The 27,933-nt window shown below is 47.5% G+C and overlaps 1 protein-coding gene across 2 annotated transcripts in view; it reads left to right on the top strand.

Moving 5' to 3' along the window:
- Window positions 1–27,933, top strand: part of POLE4 (DNA polymerase epsilon 4, accessory subunit) — a 182,126-nt gene that overhangs the window by 127,338 nt on the left and 26,855 nt on the right. For both annotated transcript variants that reach the window (XM_069649674.1, XM_069649673.1), the window contains exon 3: window positions 3,267–3,308. In XM_069649674.1, the coding sequence (XP_069505775.1) occupies window positions 3,267–3,308 (42 nt within the window). The remainder of the gene's footprint in view (window positions 1–3,266; window positions 3,309–27,933) is intronic.

The raw sequence follows: 27,933 nt of genomic DNA, 5'->3' as shown, positions 1-27,933 counted from the left end.
GGGGTGAATGAGGTTTTTTTTGGGTTCTACAAACGTCTTTACGAAGACACAGGGGAGGTGGCAGAACGGGAAGTCCAGGAGACGCTGGAAGACATAGGATTATCCAAACTGAATGAGGAAGAAAGAGAAGACCTGGAAGGCCCAATCACGATAGAAGAACTCGAGACAGTAGTATTGCACCTACCCACTAGCAAGGCCCCGGGGTTTGATGGGCTCCCCAGTGAATTCTACAAAACGTATAGACGAGAAGTGCTCCCCCCCGCTGCTGGCCATGCTAAATGAGGGGTTTGAGAGGGGGAGGTTGCCCGGAATCCTTAAAGGAGGCAGTGATTATTCCGCTACTTAAACCTGGCAAGCCGAGCACAGAATGCAGGTCGTACCGACCCCTATCTATGCTAAACCAGGACAGCAAAATGCTTACGGCGGTGCTGGCAAACAGACTTAACAGTAATAAACTCATACACGCCGACCAAACTGGCTACGTCCCGGGCAGGAATATAACTGACAACCACAGGAGACTCTACCATATCATAGAACAAACAGAGGGCGACCTTAGTGAAATGGCGATAGTCTCGCTGGATGCAATAAAAGCCTTTGATTCAGTGAGATGGCCTTGGATGATGGCGGCCTTGAAAGAATACGGGATGGGACCTGGGTACTTGAGGTGGGTGAAGATGGTATATAGCTCCCCAACAGCCAGGGTCAAAACGGGCGCAATCATTTCAGACAAATGGCAACTCAGCCGAGGCACGAGGCAGGTTTGCCCCTGGTCCCCCATGCTATATCTCCTGGCACTAGAACCATTAGCGATCTGCCTTAGACAGCAATACGGGGAGATTGGGATCCACACGAAGGCGGGACCGCACCTGATATCATTGTATGCTGATGATATGTTGCTATACCTCCGCTTCCCAGAGGAAAACTTGAGATATGTCCTGGAAGTGACTGAGCAGTATGTGACGCTTTCGGGCATAGCAGTAAACCCCAAGAAGTCGAGCATGTTCCCCCTTGGGAGATACAGAGGGGTCCCACAGGGGAACCTACCGATTCTGCAGATACCTTGGCAGACTAGAACAATCAGATACCTAGGGATCAATGTATACCACACGATTGCAGACGAATATAAATGCAACATAGAGAGGGCGGTGGAAGGAATCAAGAACAGCATGGGGTTCTGGCCGAAACTTCCCCTGGCCATGGTGGGTAGGGCGGCTCTGCTCAAGATGGTGGTCCTGCCAAGGCTATTACACTTCTTTGCGAATATCCCATACATGCTCCCCAAACGCTTTTTTACAAAACTCCAGAGCTTATGCAGGGGCTTTATATGGCATAACACCAGAAATAGGGTGGCCCTATGGAAATTGCAGAACCCGTATGACAAAGGGGGCATAAACCTGCCGAATTTTGAGATGTACCACCTAGCGGGGCAGCTCCAATATGTGGCCAGGTGGTTGTCGGAAGTAGAAACGGCAGAAGCCAGACTGCTAAGCAGGGACTGTGCCCCATTCTTTTTAAACAAACTGATATGGCTATCCAAATCTAAGATGAGTGGACGAGCGAGATTGCTGGAACTAGGATGGAGCACCTGGCGTAAAGCGTGCCAAGTATTGGGAAACCCGACTCCATGCTCCCCGCAGATACCACTTGCAGCGCTATGCGAAGAGGACGAGCAAATAAGGGAATCCGCAAATTCTGGGAAACGGTGGGCCTCGCAACTCTGGGAGACATATGGCAAGAAGGGGAGGTGTTATACTTTCATAAGATAATGGAGGAAACCGGAGTACACATAGGACAACACATCACATATATCAGAATCATCAAACGGGTGAGAGAAAAGTGGCCCGAGATAGTACTTCCAGAACAACCCGATATGACCATTGAAACAATGTATGATATCTCGGAGGGCGGGCACGAAATATCCCGAATTTATGAGTTACTGATGTCTAGAGTGGGCAAGGAGTTGAACCAACTGAGGAAGGACTGGGAGGAGGAGGTGGGAGAACCTATGCAGGAGAGGCAATGGGAAAGAGCCCGGCGATATCACAAGAAGGTATCCCGTAATGCGAGGCTGCATCAGATCCAGTTATATTCACCCATAGGGCGTACATAACCCAGAGTAAAATTGCTAGGTTTGGAGGTACAGCGATACAGAAATGCCCCAAGTGGGGGGAGGTGGATGCCGGGATGGTCCATATGTTTTGGGCGTGCCCGGAGGTGGGAAGATTCTGGGAGGAAGTCAAACTACGCTTGTCCCAGAAGGGGATCATGTTAAGGGTGGATTCAGTATGGGCATGCATGCTGGGGGGGATTCACTAGACCACGTAACCTAAAGTATATAAGCAAATTGAAAGACCTGGCCTACATTCTGGCCAAACGGAGAATCGCTATGAGCTGAAAAGCAGCCCAGAGACCTAGACTCGAGGTGTGGTGGAATGACCTCTTGAAATGGGCAGAAGCGGAGATGGTGGCATGGTATGAAGCAGTCAGCAGGGGAGGGGAGGAGGAAGCGGGCCCTCTTATAGCGTGGAGACAAATGGTGGCCAAGATGTCGGGACTCTCCCATGTCGAGCCTAGTGAAGACGATATGTCAGGTGAAGGAGATAAACACTAAGAAACGAGTTTGGTGGTATTAAAGTGGGCGCTCAAGTTAACAGGGTGGGATGGGGGAGGACTGTAGGGTGTAACATGTGAATGTAATAACAAGTAGCAAGTATATGGACATTTCCTAAAAGTTTGATTGGTTTGGTGTGTTGTTTTTGGAAAATAATAATAAAAATTGTTTAAAAAAAAAAACATATCTGTATTACGACAGTTCATACTCCTCTTTAGTACATGGTGAGTAGTAATTCCTTGTGAAAGTAAGTGGTGCCGACCACACACACTCTAATAGTTGTTTTTGTCAACAAATCTACACATTTACATGTGTCTTCCTAAGAAACACTGGCATAGCATTACCGGCTTATACAATAGGACTAAGTATGGTTGTGTGACTGAACTGCTCACTTTTGGTCTATGTTAATCAGTCATGGTTGTGTCAGTAGAGGTGTTGAAACATAAAACAGTTTGATTCCCAGAAATTCTAGTAGTTTTTTAAATGTGAACAAGCACAAGGTATGCTTTTTAAATGTGAACAAGCACAAGGTATGCTTTTTCTAGTGCCATAGACTGCACCCCCTAGAGCACTGTATTGTATGTTGTATCTTGTTCCATAACAATAGTGATACATTTATTGAAACCACTTAATTTGTCATTTTGTTTTGTTACAGATAATGCGATAGATGCAATCGATGAGTTTGCTTTTCTTGAAGGTAATTTCTTCATTGTTTCAAAGGTTTAATTGAATTATTCCATAATAAAAAATATTAATTTCACAGATGTACACTGCCACAGTTAATTTATGTGATCATATCCTGTCAAGTCTTTCCTCTTTGTAATGATAAACGCCTTCAGAGCATACGTAAACAAACAGAGCTACACCTTAGCACCATTCTTTGGGAACTACCAATTACAAGAGAATGTAATGCAGATATTTGAATTCAAACCTGAACCTGACTCAAAAGAAAATGTAATGCAAAACTTCTCCAGTGTCCACTGCTCACCTGACCAATTGTAGTGATGTCAGCCATTGGGCATGTTGGGTACCAGTTTTGAGCAAACTTGTAAGAGGGAAACTAAACTAAACGGCTTGAATTCCGAGATTAAATTTGTTCATTTACAAATCCATGTTCAAATGTGCCACATAGTCGTAGTTGGGGCATTTGTTTGACTCCATTAAGAGGGTATACATTGTTTGGTTTCCATTAGAACTTGAGCACTTATTGTTATTAGCATAGGATCATGGTGGAAGTTACATCCTAGGATTTAGAGCAGCCATTGCTGGGCACTGAGGGTCTCTGCAGCCTAATTGAGAGGAAGGATGCACTTAAGCACTAAACAGGGGCACCAACCTGCCCCAGAGCCCTTAGCGCAGATGTAAGCAGGGCTCTAGTCGAGGGTAGATGCGGGTGGACTGAGTCCCCCACTTTTTTCAGAAGACACCTTGAAATGCTTATTTCTGTTGACACCACATTCAATAGGTATGCTAATGAGTCCCCCCACATTTTCTTTTGTAAGACTTGACCCTCGGATGTAAGGACCTTTTTAGTAATGGCTATATGACTGGCCTGGAGCTGCCAGACCAAAATCGTGATTGGCTCGGGACAAAAGTAGGAAGGCGGACGAATCTAAGAAGACTTGAAAGCACTAAACATGTGGCCTTTGGGACAAAGGAGTGTGACACCCTAACCTTGAATCCTTGTTCCCATCCCGGTTTGCACCCTTCTCATTCTACCCCACATATCCCCCGCCTCAATTTCCTCCTCCTCAGCACCTTGGCCACACCTTTTTCTTGCAACTCCTCACATATACATCCCTGTCTTTTGCTACCAACGGCCTCGGGGCATGCTTCAGAGTGATCCCCCACTACTACTTCCCACTGTCCCCATTCTATCCTTTCTCCTACCATCTCATTCTAATTCTACAACCAAGTGCCTTCAAAATCTTGCCTGCTCCGCCAACTCACTGGTGGAAAGAACTGACAAGTGAAATCAAGACTTGCTGGGGGAGCAGGTGACATTTTCTGTCCATCATGGCAGCAGCTAGCATGGCCCCGCCCCCGCCTTTTTTATCTGAACCGGGAGCACCGCCCATAAGGTGGGACAGGTGGAAGAAGATTTTTGACACCTACCTGGTGGCAATTGGGGGCGACAAGTTTGCTGCATGAAGGAAAGAAGCGATTCTCCTGAACAACCTGGGAACTGAGGGTTGTAGCGTCTATGATGGCTTGCCTCAACCCCCATTAGAGGGGCAAGGTGATATGGACCAGTACAATATAGCTGAAAGAAAACTGGAAATACACTTTGAAGCAAAAAAGAACACAACATTTGAAAGGCACAAATTCTTTCAGAGAGTTCAAGATCCACAGGAGCCAGTGGAAAACTTTGTGGCAGCGCTGAGATCCTTAAATCACACCTGTGAGTTCGGAGTGCTGACTGACTCATTGATACGAGATCAAGTAGTGCGTTCCACTAGCAACATGAAGATACAGGAGAGGTTGTTGACCAAAGATGTATCTCTGGAAGTAGCAATTGAGATTGCCCGGAGTATGGGACAGACCCACAAATACATGTCCACGATGAAAAGTGATGAACCAGAGGGTGAAGTAGCGGCTGTAAGAGCATTCAAGAAAATGAATTTGAGTAGAGAACTCAAATGCTACAAATGTGGCAGCAATCGCCATATCTCTACGAGCACGTTTTGTCCTCCAAAGAACATTTTCTGCTTGAAGTGCAAGAAGAAAGGGCATTTTGCTAGAGTGTGTAGAGAATCTCGACCCCTTTTTAAGTATCATTCTTATTGGGACCGACCCTATGGCAAAATCTTTCACAAAATGATGGTAATATTCTGCAAGGCCTAAAAAAGACCTCACTTGGTCCTTGTCGGCACATGGGCTTTTTCCACAGCTCCTACCAAACATTTTTTTGGTCTCACTCCCAGTTCATCGATCTCATTTGTATTTGTATTTGTATTTATTTTATTTATATTGCGCAACCTGCCCAAAGGCATCAGGGCGCATGTTTAGAAGGGATTACAAAGTTTTACAGAAAGATAGATTACAAATTGCATAGTAAATAAGCATACATAGAGAGTAGTCACAATAAATACAACAGTGGACGGGGCTGTAGAGCATGCAATGGATGATTACCACATGGTGGTCAGCTCTTCGTCTTGCTCATAGAGCCATTGTTTTGTTCTGTGTTTGAAGGATTGGAGGGAAGGGACGTTCCTGAGGTCATTGGGTAGTGAATTCCAGAGCTTAGCGGCCAGTACCGGGAAGCTTGAGCCTCTGGCAGTCTGTAGTTTAAAGCAGGGAATAATTAGTGTATGTGCTTGCGCAGCTCTTAGTGGTCTGTGGGCTGTGTGTTGTGTAAAGCGCTCTGACAAGTACGCTGGTGCTGCGTTGTTCTGTGCTTTGTAACTTAAGATAAGAGTTTTGAAGGCAATACGCTGTGGGATAGAAAGCCATCGCAAGTTCCGTCTCGTGGAGGAGATATGGGTGCGCCTAGGAATGTTGAGAGCAGCCCTAATGGCGTTATTCTGGGTTACCTGAAGTTTGTCGATGTTTCTTTGATTAGTTCCGAGGTACAGGGCATTACAGTAATCAATTTTGGATAAAATAAGGGTTCTGGCAAGGATCAGGCAGTTGTCCAGAGTTAGGAAAGGACGGCAGGCAGTGATTAGTTTGCACGTGTAAGCCGATGCTGAGGCTACTGAGTTAGTTTGTCTGGTGAGCGAGAGGGTGGAGTCTAGGTAGATTCCCAGTGTTTTAGTAACGTTGGAGACCTTAATAATGTTGCCATCAATGTTGAAAGCCTCATATTTGCTGCCAAGTTTTGCAAGTTTAGATTGGGAGCCTAAGATGAGTAGCTCAGTCTTCTCGTCGTCATGCCCGAGATACTCCACCTTCCCCACCGCAATCTTACACTTGTTCCTTCTCACAGTCATACCGGCGTTTGACAACCTTCCTAGCACTTGCCTCAAAACCTCATCATGTTCAGACTTAGAATTCGCAAACACAAGCATATCATCTTGGAACACCACAACATTTCTCACACCCTCCATAACTTTGTCCATGACTCTCTGAAATACGGCCGCTGCCGAGGCAAGACCGAATGGCATCCTCCTATACTTGAAAGTTCCAAAAACTGTAATGAACGCCGTCAAATGCTGGCACTCTTCCTTCAAAGGGATCTGGTGATATGCCTGAGAGAGGTCAATAGAAAATACTCTGGCCCCTCATTCTTACAATCTCCCCACACTAACATCCCAAACCTTCCTTCCCATAATTGCGCGCTATGTACCTTTCCAAGTTCTTGTTAATAAAACCACCTTTACCACAGATTTCAATAACTCACATGGATCTAATTGATGTAACAGAAACCTGGATTCAGTGCATCTGTACTGCTGCCCCTGCAACTTTAAAAAAAAATCAGAGAATCAATTTGACTACCCTCCCACACTCTCCGGCCCCCCACAATACTCTTCAAAGAACAGATGCTGCTACTGCTTCATTTTGAGACGTCCCTATGCACGATCACCCCACGTCCTCGCATAACATCCCGTCCATGTTTGAACAACTACTGATTACCTCAAGGTCCACATGCTGTGAGGAATCTGAGGGCACCCTCACCTCTCCTCCCCCTGGATCCTCTGCTCAGTTAGCCTGGGAAAGGCCATCGCTTTAGGATCCCAACCAAGTTCTGGGGGTGGAGATGCGAGGGAGGATCACCTGGGTGGAGGGAACTTGGGGAGTGAGAAGAGGATGTCTGCAGGTGAGACATGACTTATTGAGGAGTCTTACTCTCCCACGACCTTCATAGGGTACTGTACTTTTTTCCCCTTCCCTACACACCTACTGTCCTACATTCACATACCTTTACAACTGAGATGAGGAAGAAGCAACTAGGAGTAATGCACACTTCTGTTCAGTTTCACCACTATGCTACTGAGACGAGCAAGAGCACTATGAAAGGTGAGGCATGTCCCGTTAATTACTATAATTTTAATCAGGCAAAAGACTTGCACCTGCGACCAATTGAAAGGACACAGATGCATAAAACGATGGACCGAGAGAGAAAGGGGAACCTGTCTGGTGAACCTGGCAGCTGAGATGCGAGGAACAGGCTGGAGCAGGACCGGCAGAGAGGACGCAGTGTATTGCCATGGGGTGAGAGAGGTGCTGTGACCCAAGCATGCCGTGAGAGGACCAGAGCCCCAGCAACTACTTGAGCTGCGTGTTCCCAGCTGGAGCTGTGAAAACATAAAAGACTTCCAAATGATGCGGGCTGCTGCTGCAATATTTCCCAAAAACGAGCACTGCTCGCTGGAGCTCCCTACACTTACCCGGGAGAAAAGTGCAAGTATGAGAAGACTGCAAAGATGCCCGAAGGAGCAGCCGAGTACCAGTGAGTGTGAGAGAGGGAACACTCGTACCAGGGTGACCTTCGGGGAGAGGGAATAGGGCATTTGCAAGTAGCGATTCAGCTAAAACGCCTAGCAGTGGGGTTTGGAACCATAAGTGAAGAATATTGAATATTGAGCAAACTACAAAGCACTTGGTTTAATGCCACAAGGATTATTCTACAGACTGTTAAGTACCTTTTAGAAATGTTCCAAGATTTATTGAATATCCAATTGAAGAGAAAGATTAGGAAATTAGGTGAAAATGTCACACGAGTGAAAGCGAATGATGTACAGAAATGAAAACTGTGAAAATCCGTTCAGAAGCATTTGATGAACAAGCGCATAACAAGTACTATTGAATTGAGCAGAAAAGTAGCTGTGAAGTACAAGTTGATGAATGGACATTAAGAAAAGCCAAGTACAGAGTGATTTGAATTGTGGCAAAGCCAAAAGATTGTATTTCAAGTGGTGGCAAAGCCAAGAGACCTCCATTGTCAAAGCTACAATGAATGAGAAGTACTGACACAGGTCCAGGGAGGAAACCTGTGTTAGCTAAGGAAAACCAAGAGTTATCAGTTGCGTTACCTGTAATGGGTGGACCGTGTGTGCGACAACTGCGCCTAGACCGAATAGCCCTACTGGAGGAAGAACAAAGGAAAGCTACGATACAAAGGCGATGCTACATGATAATTTCTGACGTCCTCCCTTTGGAACAGCCTCCCTGCCACTCTGAAACTTGAGGAGAACCATCTCTGGTTTCGGACGCACCTCAAGACATTCCTCTTTGCATCTCCCTTCACCCCCCTGCTGATCTGTTTCTCTCTCGGCACTGTGCACCTGCCTCTGTCCTCCGGGCCCAGGCACCTGCTCACCCTTCCACCCTCCTGCACTGCCTCCAGGCCACCATCTTCACTGGGGTCTGTATCTGTATCCATACAGTCCCCGGCCCACTTTTTTCTTTCTGCACTTATCAGACATTCCCTGTCTGCCACCTCAAACCAGCACTTGCCACTCGCTGGCTGCACTACCACTGTTTATTGCCTTTATTATTTTATTTATTTATTATTATTGATCTGTTTCTCCTCTGCTCTGCACTTTCCACCGCTCCCCCTTCCATGCACTTGCGCCTTCTCAATGTCACTGGGCCTAGTAAGATCAGTGTTTTGTTCTCCCCTGTTCCCCTCCCTTGCTTTGTCGTGCTCTGAAACACTTGTGTATTAGTGCGATATTAATAAAATATATCATATCATAAAGAAAGCCTTTGTTTGAGACATTTTAAAAGCCTAGAGGATTACATAGTTAAAATGAAAGCATTCTTCTAAGTTAAGAGGCTAACATCAGTTCTAGTGGGGAAGCTGCCTGCTTGGAGAGGTGAATCCTGAGACTTTGTGAACTGTATTTCACTAGTATGCGGTACAAATGTCCTTTAACATAAACATTAACTTGGGGAAGGGAACCCTGAGATATTTTGGTACTCTGTTGAACTTGGGGAAGGGAGCCCCCAGACCTTGGTGGAACTATTGTTGAACTTGAGAAAGGTGAAGCTAAAAACAAGCCAGAGATGGAAGATGCTCAAAACATTACTTTTGAACACTGTTTCTTTTAGTGCTAATATCCCTACACGTCGTCTGCAGTTAGTTGTGAGGGCAAGAATAGGTTTTGGACACAGACGGATTTGTAGTTGAACTTAGTGACTCAGAATATCCATAGTTTCTTTAGGTAGGGAAATCCCACCTTAGCATAGGGCAAGTTAGGCCTTTAACCATCCTGACATTTAAGTTAATATCTTAATGAATCTGTTGTCTGTGTCTTGCTTCATGATGCCTTCACAAATGGTATTAGTGGGATTTGGCTCAAACGATACAAGTTGGGGAACCCTTACATTTGAAAAGCTAAGTTCCAGAGCATCAGATCCCTCGGTAACCATAAGGGCTCTATTGGGTTTGATATGTGCAGAGTTATTACTACATCAATCCGAAAAAACCCTGAGGAGACCAAGATGGCTAATCTTAAATTTTTTCCCACAGACCAGATATCTACCCAAGAGGACATACCTTGCATCTCTTATGCTGTGATATCTACTGTTGCCCTCCAGGCTTTTTCCTCTCTTGGTTGAGCTAAGCCTGGTTGGCTCCCATCGCATTCTCCACGCACTGCCTGTTGCTGCCCGTGCTGCTTGTCTCCGTCTACGCTCTGCTGTTGCTTCCTCGGTTAACCCCCCTTTCTTCCCGAATCCCCTCCTTGTGCACCCTGTGCTGTGCCTGTTGCTGCCTGTGCTGCTTGTCTCCGCCTGAGCTCTGCTGTTGCCTGTTGCTCCCTCTGTTACCCCTCCCTTGTTCCCGACTCCCCTCCTTGTGCACCCTGTGGGGCATAGCTCTGTGTAGTGTTTTCCTTCTCTTCTCCTCCTCACTTCTCCTTCACCTCCCTCTATCACACTTGCTATGGTGCTCTCAATTTCCCCCATCTTCTTTAACTGCTTTTCTATCTCCTATCCTTCTCTTGTCACTACGTCTGGAAGGAAGAAGCTCAAGAAGGACACCCTGGTCTCCAATCCACATCTCCTATTGTTGACACCTACGTCAGTGCCTCTTCCAGACAAACTCTCACTGACATCCTCTTTGTCATTCCTTCACCCGACCTATGGACTCAACACGCTCCACCACCTCACTTCCTTAAATTGCCTGGTCCCCGGGTCCTCTGGCGAACGTCTTCCTTGTTTGGGCTGCAGCTTCTGGGGTATCAATTTCCGCTTCGTGGGATAGGCCGGATGTATTTACTTTCAAAGCAGTCTCCAATCTCTTCGCCGTGTTGTTGCACAGCGACTCGGCTCCCGTTAGCCTATACTCCTCCCGCCGCCATTTCCTCCTGCGGCCATTTTCAGCTTGCCGTTGTTTTTGCCCACGGCATATCTCACCTCCAGTCTTCGCCGGGGGTTTCCCGCTGACTCTCAGACTTCCTTGGTGGTGTTCTTGCTGGCGCTTTTGTGTTTTTAATCAAAACTGTGCTGTATTAATCATATCTTTTATCGGATCCGCAGGAGCCTTTAATGAGCAAATCTGCCTCACATGGCTTCCTAGCCACGCCGCTTCAGTCCACTTTTCTGTTATGGCTCCCAAACCCTTATTTCTTTATTTTTTTGGTTGGATCACAGTACTTGGGAACCTCCTCTCCCAAGTACTGACATGAGGAAGAAGGTTTAGAAGACTATTTGTTAAGTGCTGTGGGACCCTTATTCTTTAGCCGTCTGCCCTTAAGGGTCCCACCAACTGTTACCGGCCACACCCCCAGGGGGGCTATAGGGTAGCGGCCTCACCTCCCTGGACTTATAGGAAGGGGCTCCCACTAGGGAAGCAGGGACGATAGCCTGGGATTCGTCGCACTACACAGAGCGATAATAGTGAAAAGCCCTATTAGAGTTATAACTGACTAAAACTGTTTGAAGGTTCCCCACCAAACATACCATGCAAATATCTCACAATGATGTGTAGCGGGAAATTGAGATTTATTACCGGCATGCATTACAACACTGTATTACAGTATGTTAGTAGTTGGTCTGGTATTTTGTATGATGATAGAAAGTGCTGTTTTTGTAAATTAGCGGTAGAAACAATTTTTCGACTGGATTGTGTCCTCCAATGTATTCCACATCTTTGGCATGTAATGGCCACAGCTGTGCTGCTTCTGTGAATCTTTTTGGCAGAGGGCGTCCTGCGGCGATGGCGTCTGGTTGTTGTCCCTTGAAGGCCTCCGTCGAGGGTGACGTCACCGGATGTTATAAATAGGATGTACGGCGGCGGTAGCCTCAGTTCTGTTTTTTCCGCAAACGTGTTTGCTTCAAGAACTTGGCGCGCCCCGTGTTATCTTCTTTGAAGAAAATGTCTTCATCTTGTACTGTAAGTCTACTCTAAGTCCAAAATGTCTACTACGGACCCGCATCTGCTTGTGGTGTCTGGGTGAAAGTCATGATACCGATGACTGCTCGAAGTGCCAGTCGTTGACTACCAAGGCATTGCGGGAGCGTAAGGGGAAGTTAAGGTAGGTCAGGTTTTTTAACCTCGTAAGTCCAAGAAATCTACGGGTATTTCCACCGACGATTCGACGGGTGACTGTCCTCGTCGGAAGGAATCCTGGGGATCTCAGTCCCAGAGTGGGTCCCGCCACTCGTCCTCCTCGTCTCGGCACTCCCAGAAGCGGTGTCACTGGTCGCCTTACTCGTCCTCGTCGGACGATGGCTCTGCGAGGAAAGTGCCTTGTCCCACTAAGTCCTCAACTCCTGAGGAATAGGAGGCACTCAGGGAGCAAATGCTGGTAATTTTTCAATCCCAGGGCGCACAGTTCCACCTGCGCCTTTGGTAGAAGCCGGCAGGGAACAGTCTTGGTCCGATGCTCGCGTGCCTTAGGGCCCAGGCCCTCGGCGCGATAAACATCGGCAACCATCGAGGTCCCGTTCAGACAAGGCTCCGGTGGTTCGCCAGAGACGTGCCAGATGCAGGTCTCGGTCTTCGTCCCCAAGAAAACCGCAGAAATTTGGGAAGGGCTCAAGCTTGGCATAAACAACGTCGGCGCCATGTCCGTCGAGTGGGGCTATCAGAGCTTTGCCTTCGATCCAGCCCTCGGAGCCTTGGGCACCTGTGTCGATGCCGAAACCATCTGCGCCATCAGGGCCGTTTGGCCAGAATTTGCCAGTGGAGGCTCCTGTTACTGTGGATCTTCAGAGAAAAGCTTTATCCAAGACTGTGAGGCCTGTTGGGGACTCCAGGGCCGCTCGTGTCCCTAGGAAGGAGTTCTTTCATTCTCTGCATGATATTTATGAGGATGAGGAAAGGTCAGATATGGAGTTAGAGCCCGTTGAAACTCATGAGGCTCCTGACATGGTCTTATCTGAAGACAGTCAGTTGGCCTTGACACATCTCTTGAGGTGGAGTTTGGTAGGCCAGAGCCTGGGGCTCATGCTGAATCCTCCTGTAGGAGGTTGATGTCTGGAGTTAGAGTATCTCGGATGGTCCGGTCCTCTGGTTGCATTTGATCAGGATGACCTGAATGATATTTTGGATCAGAGTCCGTCCACTGACCCAGTGTTGCCTTTTCATTTGGCATTACAAAAAAGGGTGGCGGCTACTTGGCAGACCCCGGAGTCTCTTCCGGCGGTTAACAAGTCGTTGACTAAGAAATACCACCCATCCAGTAGCCACCCCAGCTACCTATCGACTCAACCCACTCCAGAGATTTTGGTGGTTCAGGCGGCTTCGGCCACCTCGAGGCAGGCGGCGTACCGTACCATCCCTCCTGATAGGGAAGACAAGTGCTTCGATGGTTGGGCATGCAAGGTATTTTCTGCGGGGATTATGGCACTGAAAACTGTCAACTCCACCCGTGCCTTGGCAAGATTTTCACACACACTATGGAATTCTCTCTCTCTAGCGGCTGAGCATATTCTCGAGGGGGAAGAAAGGGATGGGTTCCTTGCTTTTGTGCAGGATGGCAAGGATGCCATGTGTGAATCCCTTCAGTCTGGGTTGGACGCGGCTGATAGTGTTAGCCGGTCCATGGCTGTGAGCACCGTGATACGTGGGTTTGCGTGGTTGCGGAAGTCGCGGTTTGCTCCGGATGTGCAAGCCCGTCTTCTGAACATGCACTTTGATGGCTCTCATTTGTTTGGCAGCAATACTGACTAGAGCCTTGAGAGGTTGCAGACCTCCAAAGCTGCTGCTAAATCTTTGGGCGCAGCTTTGTGTCAACCTCCGCCTTTTCGTCCTAGGGGACAACAGTGGAGGGGGGGTTCCTTTCGTTACTACTCCTCTTTTGAAAGAAACGAGAGGAGCCGCTAATCAAAGGGGTCACCGTAAAGGTACCCGTGGTGGAAGGGAAACTAGAGGTGCCAAAGCCGCTCGGGCAGCTGCCTCTTTGCCTTCAGGCGCTGCCACAGCCGCTCCAAAACAGCTATTAGGCCATGTTCCATTGTTCACCGGTTGGGAGCAGACTGTCTCAGCATCTCGAAGAATGGCGAGCTATTACTTCGGATGCGTGGGTTCTGGATACAATAGCCCACGGTTCCTGCCTTCCTTTCTTACAGCGCCTTCACGACAATCCACCGGAGAATCTCTCTTTGAAGCTTCCGGATCGGCTCCTTGTGCAGGGAATCTTGACCCTGTGTTGGTGAAAGGCGCTATAGAACTGGTGCCTGTGGCTGAGAGGAACAAGAGATGGTATTCCCCATATTTTTTTATTCCAAAGAAAGACTGGGGACTGAGACCCATCTTGGACTTGCATTGGTTGAACAAGTTCCTCCGGAAGGACAGGTTCAAGATGGTCACTCTTTCTCAGGTCCTTCAGGCCCTTCGACTTCAGGATTGGTTGGTGTCTCTGGAACTACAGTATGCTTATTTTCATGTGCTGATTCATCCAAAGCACAGACAATACCTGAGGTTTGCGGCTGGCAGCTCGCACATTCGGATTGACCTCCGCCCGAGGGCCTTCACCAAGCTAATGGTGGTAGCGGCAGCGTATCTCAGGAGGGGGGGGTTCATGTCTACCCCTAGCTGGACAACTGGCTGATTTGGATCATCTGTCTCACCTGCCGCTCCCTTCACAAGCTGGGCTTCTCCCTCAATTTCAAGGAGTCGCATATGACACCTTCCCAACAGCTCCAGTAGATTGGGCTGTGTTGGACATGTCCTTGGGGAAGTGCTTGCCTCCCAAGGTGAGGGCTCCTCACATTGTACACATGGTCAACAAATTTCAACATGCCCAGAATCTTGCGGCTTTCGAATTCTTAAGGTTGCTCGGCCTCATGGCATCCTGCAATTTTCTGGTGCCAGAGGCCAGACTGAGGATGAGTTCCCTTCAACAGGTTCTCAAGAAGCAGTGGTCGCAATTCTCAGGCAAGATGTCGGATCCCGTTCAGAGTCCACTCTCGGTCTTGCGGGATCTTCTGTGGTGGGCCAGCAAAGGGAATCTGATGAAGGGGGAGCCGTGTTGGCAAACGTGACCGGAGGTGGCGGTGGTGACGGACACTTCCCTCATAGGATGGGGAGCTCATGCCAACGATCTGCCCGCCAGCGGTTGTTGGTCTCCGTCGGAGTCCAAACTCCACATCAACTTGTTGGAACTGAGGGCCATCAGGCTGCCGTCTGCTCGGGGAAGAGTGTCCTGATCGTGACGGACAACACAGTGGCCATGCATTAACTCAACAAAAAAGGTGGGTGTAGGGTCACTCCTGCTGTGCAGAGAGGCGATGCAGCGCTGGTTCTGGGCGATACAGCAAGGAATGTCACTCTCGGCAGTTCATCTTGCAGGGGAGGAGAATGCAGCGGCGGACGCTCTGAGCAGGCAAAGTGGAAGTTGGCTCAGGAAGTCCTTCTGGAGATCTTCGCCCTTTGGGGAACCCCTCAAGTGGATCTGTTCGCGACCAGTGGCAACCGGAAGTGCGAGAGATTTTGCTCAACAGAATTTTCTCTGAGAGGAGCCTTAGGGGACACGTTCGTCGTGGATTGGTCATACCCACTTCTGTACGCGTTTCGTCCGGTCCCCGTCATTCCTCAGGTGCTAAGGAGGTTGCGCAGGATCCGATCACACATGACCCTCATTGCTCCGGATTGGGCCAGGAGAGCGTGGTACCCGGACCTTCTAGAAATGTCTATCTGCCCTCCATGCCATCTTCCCCACAGAGAGGATCTTCTCTTGCTTGCGCAAGGGGTGGGGGGGTGTGTTCTCCATCCAGAGGTTAAGACTCTCAACCTTCACGCTTGGTTTCTGAAAGGCTGAGATCCTCCCGATGACATGATGGAGGTGTTGCTTTCGGCCAGGCGACCACCAACCAAATCCTTGTGCCGTTGGCGTAAGTTTTGCGACTAGTGCAGAGGAAACAATGTTGATCCCTTTCAGTGTTCCATTCCGATGGTTCTTTCTTTGTTGCTTTCTTTAGCCCACAGGGGTCTTCAATCGGGTACCATTAAAGGTTACCTGGCGGCGCTCGTCTGACGAATGTTCTTATTTTAAGATTCCTTCGATTTCTTATTTTAAGATTCCTTTGATTTCCCAATTTCTAAAAGGGCTCACGAATGTGTTCCCGCCGTCCCCTTTTCAGGTGCTGGTTTGGGATCTGAATTTAGTATTGAAATTCCTGATGGGTGCTCCGTTTGAACCACTGCACTCTTGTCCTTTGAGACTATTGTCTTTCAAGGCGGTTTTCTTGGTTGCAGTTACATCTGCTCGCAGAGGGAGTGAATTGCAGGCACTTTCATCCAAGTCACCCTTTACTGGGTTCCACAAGGATAGGGTTGTACTGAGGGTACGTCCATCCTTCCTACCTAAGGTAGTGTCTGAGTTTCATCTGTGCCAGAAAGTGGTACTTCCTGCGTTCTATCCTCCGCCTCATCCTGGTAAGGAAGAGGAGAGACTTCATAGGTTGGATCCTAGGAGAGCTTTGAGCTTTTATATCTCTAGGATGTCCAGGGTCAGAGTGGACAACCAGCTTTTAGTGGGATACGCTAGACACCGATTGGGCCAGGCTGTTACTAAACAGACCTTGTCCAGGTGGATTATCCTCTCTGTTACTGAATGTTACAGATTGGCGGGCAAGAAGCCTCCTGAGGGGTTGAGGGCTCACTCCACTAGGGGCGTGGCTACATCCACAGCCCTGCAGAGGGGAATTCCTATTAAGAATATTTGTGATGCAGCAACGTGGTTTTCCATCCACACGTTTGTCAAACATTACACCCTGGATATGCTCCATGGTCGGGATATGGCCTTTGGTACAGCGGTGCTTTATTCTGCCATCTGATTGGGTATTGTAAATTCTTCTCCCTCCTCCATACACTGATACTGCTTTGGGAGTATGTCAAAGATGTGGAATATGTTGGAGGACACAATCCATTCAAAGAACAAGTTATTTACCAACTGGTAACGTTCTTTCGACTGGATGTTCTTCCAACGTATTCCACATCGCCCTCCCAGCCTGCCCCTCTGAAGAACTGTCCTATGCTATTGCAGCTTGCGTTCCCGCAAGGCTATGTGCAGTCAAGCAGGCGTTGTGTACGAGCATGTTACACGTTATGGAGGAAAAAACATAAACTGAGGCTACGGGCGCCGTGCGTCCTACTTATAACATCCGGTGACGTCACCCTTGACAGAGGCCTTCGAGGGACATCGACCCGACGCCATCGACGCAGGACGCCCTCTGCCGAAAAACGTTTCCAAAGCAGCACAGCTGTGGACATTACATGTCAAAGATGTGGAATAGGTTGGAGGAACATCCAGTCGAAAGAACTTTACCAGTTGGTAAGTAACTTGTTTGTCACATGTTAACTGCATTCCCTGCCTTACACCCTCTGTATTTGAAGGGTGATATAGCGATTACACATTTTATTGATTTTTTATTTAGACTGGTCAATTTGGGAGTGGCCTCTATGTATGGAGCTGAATCTGTCATAACTGCAGCTGCTTTTTATGTGTAGAAGAAAGTGCTCCTCTCTACTCAATTTAGTGCGGATATAGGTCATACTCCTGAGACTCTGGCATGGGGATAGCCACACTTTATTTGTCTGTGCATATTAATGCTCAATTTGTGATATTTAAAATTTTTTAATTTTTAATGACAATGAATTGAAGTTTTAAGATGTATTTTAAATTACGTTTTAACCTTCTAAACATCTTATAAAATTTGTTAAATATGTATTATCTCATGTAAAATGGTGTTTTCTTCTCTATGTGCTAAAGATTTTCTTTTTTTGTATTACCTAAGGCACTAAATAAAACAAAAGAAATTTAAAAAAACAATTTCATGTAAAGGGCAAACCAACAGTGACATCAGTGACATTTTTTGTGAACTATGTTGGAGGGAACAGAAACAGAATTTTCATGCCAACCCTCATGCATTTGCCCATCAATAAAATGGGTCATGAGGAAAAGTGGAAATTGAAACATAAAAAAACACCTTCAAGGAAACTATAGGTATGACATCACACCATTGATCTTTATTACAGGGGTACACATTCCAAGTTGCAAACTACTGGTCAGCCATAAAATCTCACGTCACACATCAATTCTACATATACATAATGCATTTGTAATTTTATTGTGATGTTTTATGGATTACATATACACACAGCACACCATTTCTTACCAACAGTCAATTATCACTAGCTAATGGTGAGTGCAAATGTTGTACCCTGTGCATTATACTCACTTGTCCATGGTCATAAGAAAGGAAAGTAGGTACAGCTGTTGCAGGTAACCTCTGAGTCCATCTGGATGCCCCTTCTTTGTATATTCTGTCGAGGCGTACTTTTCTGCAGTAAAATGTTGATTGCAAAAGCGATATCCATTTCTTCACACATTTCCCAAGACATCATTGGTTTGGCTATCAATGTCTTTCAGTTAAACACCACAATTGAGCAGCCATTGTTGAATCGGCGCATTATCTTTTGGGAAAATGTATAGTACCGTCCCAGGTATCTTGGTATGGGTGGTGTTCGAACATCCCATGACGATGCACAACAGCATTTCTATAGCAGATGCAAGTTCTGAAATAAACGAGTTTATAATAGACAGTGTAGTTATACAAAGGAAAAATCATATAACATGTAAAGAATTGTCCTAGAATGGGGACGCATACAGAAAATAGCAAATCAGCCATTTAACATTTTTAAAATCCTAATCAAAACAAACTTTTTTGGGAGGCGGATTGTAGGTGGTAAAAAGTACAAAGAGGGGATAGCTTAGTCGATTGGACGATCAATGGCATGTGAATAAATTAAAAGAAATGCCAGTTTACCTTTTGTGCTTGGTGACGTTGGAAAATGCGATCATGTATAGCAGTGTGTCCCCAGTATATTCGTCAGTAATGTTTGCATTTTCGAGTCAAAGTCGAATTTATACCCTATGCTTGGGATGTGTGTATGTTAAATCCGGGCAGAACCCCGATAGACCTTCCTTTAAAAAAAATATGTATTTGACTGGTCTGCATTTTATATGCCAGATACAGGATATGATAAGATGAAGACGGCTGTGAATGGGATACATTTTGCCTTTGAAGTTATTTGACGAAAAGATACATAATGTTGAATGGAATACAAAAGTCACAAGAGCTAATCAAGAGTAAACCTTGTGAGCCATGTAGCCACCAGAAAATCATACCCCGGTAGTCTTGCGCCACAGTGCAACATCCTGCTGACTTGTATCAGCAAGTAGTCTTGTTTACAGTCGTCTCTTTAAAGTTTGCCCTTTCCCCAGGGACGTTTGTATTCAGCCAGATGGATACAGGTATGAATCCTGACAAGCTTTACCAAGCACTTCATCCCACTGAGGTAGATCCATTTAGTACAAATAAGTGATAACTATCATATCAGTTTAGAAGTCGGACCAATCCATCATGAGTTGATATCAAATGTGGCGTTATGATTGTAAGTATTGTTCCCTGTTTGCTGTCCTTCTTTGGAGTATGTTTTTGTGGTGATATCTTAGTAGTGGGTATAGGCCCAGTTTGCTGCACCATCAGAAATATATGCCCAGATTGTTAGTGTTCAATTTGCATCCATAGAGGTACAGACCCATTTTGTTGCATCAATGGGGAGTATGGAGTATTACGCCAAATTGCTGGTACACTAAAGGTATATGCAGAAAGCATTTCACTTTCCAAAAGGTCAGTAGATAAACAGACTTGATGGCATAAAAACAGACTTCAGTTATAAAGCAGAAAATGAATTTATAATATATTTGTGTTGATCAGAGCTGCTGTTGTCTTTTTGTCTATATATAGTTGGTATTGTGACTCCTGCACTCTGCATGCAATGCTTTTCCCAAATGTCTTTTTTGCAAATGTGTGAGAGTTATGTGTGCCCTATATCCAGCATATGTTTTAGTCAAACGTCTATTTCTCAGATGCTTGAGGAATAGGGGACTCTGATGCACAGCATGCAATATTTTTTCACTCTGCAAATGGTTTCTCCCCTATCACTCAGGAAGCTGGTCTCTGTAGCCCAACACGCAATGTTTTCACTTAGCAAGCAGTTCCTCTCAGTTTACTGTGGTAGTTTCACTCAGCAGAATAATTTGTCCCAGCTCCCTCTGGCTGTTGGAGTTTGTATGCCAACATGCAGCATTGTCGCAGGACAAATGTTTCCTCAGTTTGCACTGGTGTTTAGGATTCACTTTCCCAGCATGCAGTTTTATCATAGTAAATCACATTTTCAAACATATTCCCTTATCAAGGTGCTTCAGACCTGTTAGTCCTGACCCCAATGTCCTTGGTCTCTGCTTGCTCTTAATCAACTTCCCATCTATGTTGAAACTAGCGATGTCACCACTAACTTCGCTGGGAGAGTCTCACCCTATATGGCCAGAGAAGGGCAGTGGCTACCCGAGGGAGGACCACGTGGGGGAAACAATCCTAATGGGAGTGAAGTGGACTCGCTAGATGGAATATAGTATTCCTGTAAGCCATGGGATCCTAAACCACCTTCCTATAATCCTAGGAACAATCTGTTCCCTAATAGGCTCCTAAAATGTACTCCTCTTACCATTCGCTTTATAAGTACAGGGACGAGGAAGAATGAGACTCACCTCAATGAAGATCACTTTCTCGGTACTGTGACGGGGAGAAGTATGGAGGAAGGAGGATCACTCCTAATGAGAACCACTGTCATCAGCCTAGTCTTTCTGCAACTCCTGATGGCCAGAGCCAGTATAAAAGCAAGCAAAGACTCGAAGTGCCAGAGGAACCCTCCCTGGGCATTCCATGTGGAAGGAGAGAAGCTAGTTCAGAGAAGCCAGAAGATGGAAGACTGGGACGCTTACCTAGAGGCAGTGGAATCTCTGGAAAGTCCAAGGAGGAGAGACTGGCCAGGGAGAAGGAGCTGCCCAGCTGACCAGGAGAGTTGGGGCTAACAGTCTGATGGACTTTCACAGACACAAGGAAAGACTGGCCCAGCAGAGGGAGAGGTAGCTATCCAGCAGAGAAGGAAAGTGGGGGCTTGCAGACTACTGGGTTCTCCAGGCTGGAAGGAGAATGTGTTTCCTTACCCAGCTGGGGTGAGGCCTGTTATAGTTTATGGTAATAAGAAGGAGAAGCAGCTGACTAAAGAGAGCCGGGAAAAGCCGGGAAACAGACGTGGCGAGCAGGACGCCGAACGCTTGCTGCCGGCTTACGCTGGAGAGATGAAATACACCAGCAAGAACCAGTGAGTCCACCGAAGGGAAGCGGGGACACCGGGGCGTATTGGCAGACATACCAAACACATGCCATAGTCCTTGGAAGAATACGGCAAGTGAACATTGTTATACAAGGGGAAATGTAATCCTAACAAGAGACTTGCAACTGTGTAAGTGTATGCAACAAAGCCTGCCAGAATAGTATATTATGTAGATACGATATCAGAAAAATCGAATGTAAGAGATTATCAGTATTGGAAATGTGCACAGAGCCCACATAAGAAACCCCTGGCAGGAGAGTATACCAGGTAATTTGAAGGTGTGTTTGAAGGTGCAAGGACAGGCATGTGTAACTTAAGCCCTGGCAGGAGAGTATACTAGGCAGATTCAAATTGTAAGAGTGTTCATAAAAGAAAGTCCCTGGCAGGAGAGTATACCAGGTGGATGCTAATTGTGAACATGTGTCTTTATGAAAAATCCATGACAGGAAAACATATTGGGCATGAAGATGAACACAGTATAAAAAGACATTTCTGATGTTTGTTAATCTGCTTAGAATCACATGCCGTGCATAGTCCGACATCCAGTGGTCACTGCGGAGTATTGCATTTTGTTTTTCGTAGTCGAAAAGGGGACGTCGACAAGGCGTGTCTGTAACACTATCCCTATAGTGACGTGCGTTGTACCCACAATCCCTCACGCGTCGAGGTCCCTTAGATTGTTTTTTTTCCGCCCAGTTATTGGTCGCCTCTATGCGGAGCTCCTCGAGAGACATTGCGAAATCATGTCTTCGACCCTTGGTCGTTTATTATTATTAATATCTAACACATAGATCCCTCCCTCGATGAAGCTGCAAGCTGTTTCTCCGCCGAGCAAGATCTTCGACGGAAGGACGAGCGGAGGAGATCCTTTGGCGCCGCCAAACACGTGGCCTGGCCTCGCCGGCCTTACACAGTAGGGAGAGTGGGGTTGTGTGATCTTTTCTTTTCACTCCGAGAATGCCTTTCTCTTTCCCCTCCCTCTCTTTTGAGGTCGTAATCACACTTCTTGCCCTCAGCTATGGATAGGACGCCCTTTAGGTTTTGCCCACTTAGCAAAGGCAAATATACCTGGAAGGACAAGCACAAACGGTGCAACTGTTGCTTGGCCCTCGATCACAAGGAGGACGGCTGTGCGGCCTGTAAGTTACTTAAGCCCAAAACGATAAAGGACCGCAGGGTCAAAAGGTGGGCGGCCTATGCCATGTCTAGGTCAGATTCCTCGCCTGCTGCCGCTGCCGAATGTGACGAGGACAATGATTACACGGCCCCCGTAACGGAGGTTGTAGACCTCTCGAAGGGAGCGTTCTCGCTCCTCTTCGTCCGTCCCCGGCCCCGACAAGCCCGGCTCACGCCCAGCTTATGGGGTGAACACCCAGACGACAAGGACGCACACAAGAAATCTCATAAACACATACCCCACGGCACGCATTTGTCAAAGACGAAGGCAGCCATAGCGCCAACGGAGGTGCCGGGCCCACCGGCGTCTTCGGCCGACCGTAAGGGTCGCCAGCCCTCCCCGCCACCGCTTCCGTGACAGGCGACCGGGCACTCTGGAAATAAGGGCGCTAACCCCAAACCCTCAGGCGGCGACGCGCCTTGTAAGAGTGCGCACGTTGCCATTAAAGAATCGACGGTACCTAGCGCGACGGCGAGCGATCCCTCGGCAGAGAGAATGATCGCCGAAAGCCTTGCGCGTATATCTTCTAGGCACGGCCAGAGACGGGCGACAAGTGACACGCCGAAAACCGCGCACAAGGCCAAAGAAACGCCAAAGGCGCCGGAAAGTAGGCTGGGACAGCTTCCACCGTCAACGGAAAGCCCTAGCCTGCCAGAACACTTCTCAGAAGGCAAAGGCACCTTATCTTCGACACTATGGGACAGATCTAGGCAAATATAAGGAGAAGAAACTCCTTTTTCACTCCCAGACCGCTCTGGCCTACCTCAGTGGACCTTAGAGAAGTTCCAGTCCTGTATGGACAGGTTAGACAGATTCATGGCCATTCCAGAAAATAGGACACCTAAAAGACCTAGGGAGGTACTCCTAGAAAGTCCAAGGGCTAAATACCCGAAGTTGTTCTATAACCCCTTTCAGGAGGAGATGAACTCACCGAAGAGGACACTCACTTCCAGGAAGGAGAGGAGTTCATTAATGATGAAAACCAACAAGAGGGAGAAGGCTTCCATGAGGACACTAACATAAGTGAGGAAGGGTACGAGGAAGACCCAGGTGAGGGTGACCCTAATCCCTGGCAGTCACCATCAGGGTCTACAGAGCCAGACATTATAGACATCAGGTCTCCTCCGACCACACCAGTCAGGAACCCTTCGCCTATTGACGATCAGCTCACCTTTAATGCGCTGCTGTACAAAGGCAGCAGCACATTTTGAGGTTGAAACTGGGGAGGTCACCCCAGACACTGACTTCGTGGAAAGGATTATCAAAGAAAAACCCCCCACCAGCCAAACAATTCCAATACTAGCCTCTGTTAAGAGACAAATCAACCCTTCACTGGCCACCCCTGCACTAGTAAGAGGGGTTAATCCAAGAATCGAAAAATTGTTCTCACCCTCTCAATCAGACCCACTATATATTAAGGGTCACTCAATCCCAGACTCCTTAGTGGTGACTAACACTAGGAAAAGGGCTGGGGTTCCACTGTCTACCAGCGAGGCACCCCCGGATAAAGAGGGGAAAAAGCTTTATGCCCTAGCCAAAAGAATTACCACCTCTGCAATGTTCTCAACTAGGATTGCCAATAATAACACATTGCTGGCAAGCTACGCTGATGCGCAGTGGGGAAAGCTTAAGCAGGTAATCGAGGAAGTCCCTGAACCCCTAAAAACTCGATTGCTGGCTACAGTTAATGAAGGGTCTCTGGTCAACCAAAGCATTGTTAAGAATACCCTTGATGCAGCAGAAACTGCTGGCCGCTCTTTGGTACAGGGAATTCTACTGAAGCGCCACGTCTGGCTTCGCAATTCCGGGTTTAAGGCGGAAACGCAAGCGGCGCTCATTAACGAGCCCATTGAAGAGTCTAACCTCTTTGGAAAGGCAGTGGACGACGCACTGGAAAATGCGAAAAAAGAATTTGATACCATAAAGACCTTGGACCAAATCTCAAAGCCCCCTAACAGGCGGGGATTTGGCAACAAGCGTTCTTTTCGTGGCCAACGCCAGCAACAGAATCAACAACTTCAATATTCTGCCAACAACTACCAAAGTAATAGTGGCCAGTACAATCAAAGAGGTCAACGCTGTGGCAAGGGGAGAGGTCGGCGTTCCACCCCAAGAGGCTCCCAAGCCACCAACAACACCAAGTGACGCAAAGATTCAGGTCCCCTCCCATGCATCGCCGGTCGGGGGCCGGTTAACATCCTTTCTTCCAGCATAGGAGGGAATAACATCAGACCGTAGGGTACTATCCACCATAGCCCGCGGCTACTGTATAGAATTCAACAGTTCCCCAACATACAGACCCCCGAGGGGACGACGCATGACACCAGAACACCTCGCCATCCTACTCCAAGAAGTGGACCAGCTACTAGAAAAAGGGGCTATAGAGGTCGTGCCTCTATCTCAGGTAACGGAAGGTATTTATTCAGTGTACTTCCTTGTACCCAAAAAGGATCTAACCATGCGCCCTGTATTAGATCTGCGCCCAGCAAACAAGTTTGTCAAGCCCCAAAAGTTTTGTATGGTAACCTTACAGGAAGTGATCCCACTGCTAGCACAGGGGGATTACATGACAACACTGGACATGAAAGATGCATACTTTCATATTTTAATGTTGCAGGCGCACAGAAAATACCTCAGGTTCATGATAGAGGGCAAACACTACGAGTTCAGAGTGCTACCCTTCGGCATAGCATCTGCACCGAGGGTATTCACGAAAGTACGGGCAGTGGCAGCGGCCCACCTGCGCAGGTTGTCCATCCCAGTATACCCTTACCTCGACGATTGGCTCATAACAGGGGATTCTTACGAAACATGCTTCTCCAATACCCAAAAGACTGTAGACCTTTTGTTCCAACTGGGCTTCTCCATCAACGAGAAGAAGTCCAGCTTAGACCCCAGCCAGGCCAAGCAATTCCTAGGTGCTCTAATTCGAACAAAGGACGGCCTCGTCTTCCCCTCCAACGAGAGGGTCCAAAACATGCTGTTTCAGATCCCCCAATATGTGGCAGGTCGAGAGGTGACGGTGCGCAAAGCGATGCGCTTGCTAGGAATGATGGCGTCATGTATTGATTTGGTACCTCACACGCGCCTGCGCATGAGCCGAATGCAAGAGTGGCTCAACAGCCAGTGGTGTCAGGCCAGCGGACAATGGGACGATCTAGTGGTGGTCTCGCAGGCCTTGGTTCTCTCGCTGCGATGGTGGACAAAGGAAAACCTGGGAAGAGGGAAACCCTTTGCCACACCCGCAGTGGAAGCCACTCTAACCACAGACGCATCCCTCACAGGATGGGGGGCTCACCTATCCCATCAGACTGCTCACGGAGTGTGGACTCCGAGCGTAGCATCCAAGCACATAAACCTACTGGAGCTACTGGCCGTGTTCAAGGCACTAAAAGCCTTCCAGGAACACCTACAAGGGAAGACAATGATGGTCCTTACGGACAGCACCACAGCCATGTACTACCTCAACAAGCAAGGGGGCACCCACTCTCCAGGACTGCCCAAGCTGTCCCAGAATATCTGGAAGTGGGCTCTCAAACACAACATGTTCCTATTGTCGCAATTGTACCAGGGGAACTCAATCTGCTAGCAGACGAACTCAGCAGAGACTTCCCTCTGCCCTCAGAGTACGAATGGCAGTTGCATGAAGACATCGTCTTCGACGTCTTCACACAATGGGAATTCCCAGAAATAGCCCTGCTCGCAACTCTGGAGAACTCACAATGCCAAGATTACGCCTCCAGGTACCCCCAAAACCAATCCAAGGGCACTGGTCTATCGATTCCATGGTCAGGGAAATGTGCTTATGCCTTTCACCCGATTCCCCTTCTCAACAAGATTGTGCACAAGATGCACCAGGAACAAGTTACCATGATACTAGTGGCCCCTATGTGGGCCCGGCAGCCATGGTTCGCTCACTTGATGGAGATGTCTCTATCTCCCCCAGTGAAACTTCCCTGCCCGCACAACATGCTGTCACAGGACAAGGGCAGGACACTGCATCCATGCCCTCAGACCATGAACTTAGCAGCCTTGCTCCTGAGATCATAGAATTTGGACACTTGCAACTCCCACAGAGATGCATGGACATCCTCAGGGAGGCTAGAAAGCCTAACACTCGTCACTGTATTCTAGCAAATGGAAGAGATTTGTCATCTGGTGTAAAGGAAGAAGCATCAACCCAGTTGACTGCTCCCCCACGCACATTGTCCTGTACCTGACCCATTTACTTGACTCAGGTCTAGTGTTAAATTCCATTAAAGTCCACCTAGCGGCACTTTCTGCATACACCACTTCCCAGCTTAAAGTGTTGTGGTGGAAAGTCCCAGTTATCAAAGCCTTCATGGAGGGAGTAAAGAGAATACACCCTCTGATAGCAAACCCAGCTCCCGGCTGCGACCTGAATGTGGTACTTACCAGGCTCATGGGCTCACCCTTTGAACCCATGCACAAAGCAACTCTTAAGGACCTCACTTTTAAGACCACTTTCCTAATAGCTATCACCTCCATTAGGAGAGTAAGTGAACTACAGGCTCTTTCTGTTCTAGACCCCTTTGTAACAGTTCACAGAGATAAAGTGGTTCTACGCACACACCCAAGGTTTGCACTGAAATTCATCTCAAAATTCCATGTAAACCAGTCAATAGAACTACCAACGTTCTTTCAAAACCCTTCCAATTCGGGAGAAAAAGGTCTGCATACACTTGATGTGCGCAGAGCTATCATGTTCTACATGGAAAGAACCAGACCACTGAGAAAGACTAATCAGTTCTTTGTCTCGGTGGCAGCAGGAAGAGAAGGAGATGCAGTTTCAAAATCCACTATATCTAGATGGATTGTTCAATGCATCACTCTCTGTTACACTCTTGCTAAGAGAGAACTACCCTTCAAGCCAAGAGCACATTCTACTCGAGGCCTGGGGCATCCATAGCATTCATTGCAAATGTTCCCCTTGAGTCCATCTGCAAAGCAGCAACCTGGAGTTCTGTGCACACTTTTACAAAACACTACTGTCTAGATGCACACACTAGATCTGACTCCCAGGTGGGACAGGCAGTATTAAGACATCTTTTCTCTACTGTTCCTTCTCATAACCCACCGCCAACTCCGGGTCCTGCTCGCTAGTCTATGCACAGCATGTGATTCTAAGCAGATTAACAAACATCAGAAGACAATGCATTACTTACCGTAAAAGCATTACTGATGGTTGTATCTGCTTAGATTCACATGCGCCCACCCTTCCTCTCTGCTCGGATGGAAGGAACATAGACACCTTTCTACATCTCTGTCTTTTCTGTACTCACTCATGTATAGAAGGCTCCCTCAGGGCAGAAGAAATACAAACAGAGGGACCTCGACGCGTGAGGAATTGTGGGTACAATGCACGTCACTATAGGGATAGTGTTACAGACACGCCTTGTCGACGTCCCCTTTTCGACTACGAAAAACAAAATGCAATACTCCGCAGTGACCACTGGATATCGGACTATGCACAGCATGTGAATCTCAGCAGATAGAACCATCACGAATGCTTTTACGGTAAGTAATGCATTGTCATACTTAAGA

This window comes from Ambystoma mexicanum, chromosome 1p (genome assembly GCF_040938575.1).
Source record: "Ambystoma mexicanum isolate Mex_15411 chromosome 1p, UKY_AmexF1_1, whole genome shotgun sequence".
In the NCBI taxonomy this organism is placed as follows: domain Eukaryota; kingdom Metazoa; phylum Chordata; class Amphibia; order Caudata; family Ambystomatidae; genus Ambystoma; species Ambystoma mexicanum.
Note: the sequence above shows the minus strand (reverse complement) of the source record. Positions and strands in the feature narration are given on the sequence as shown.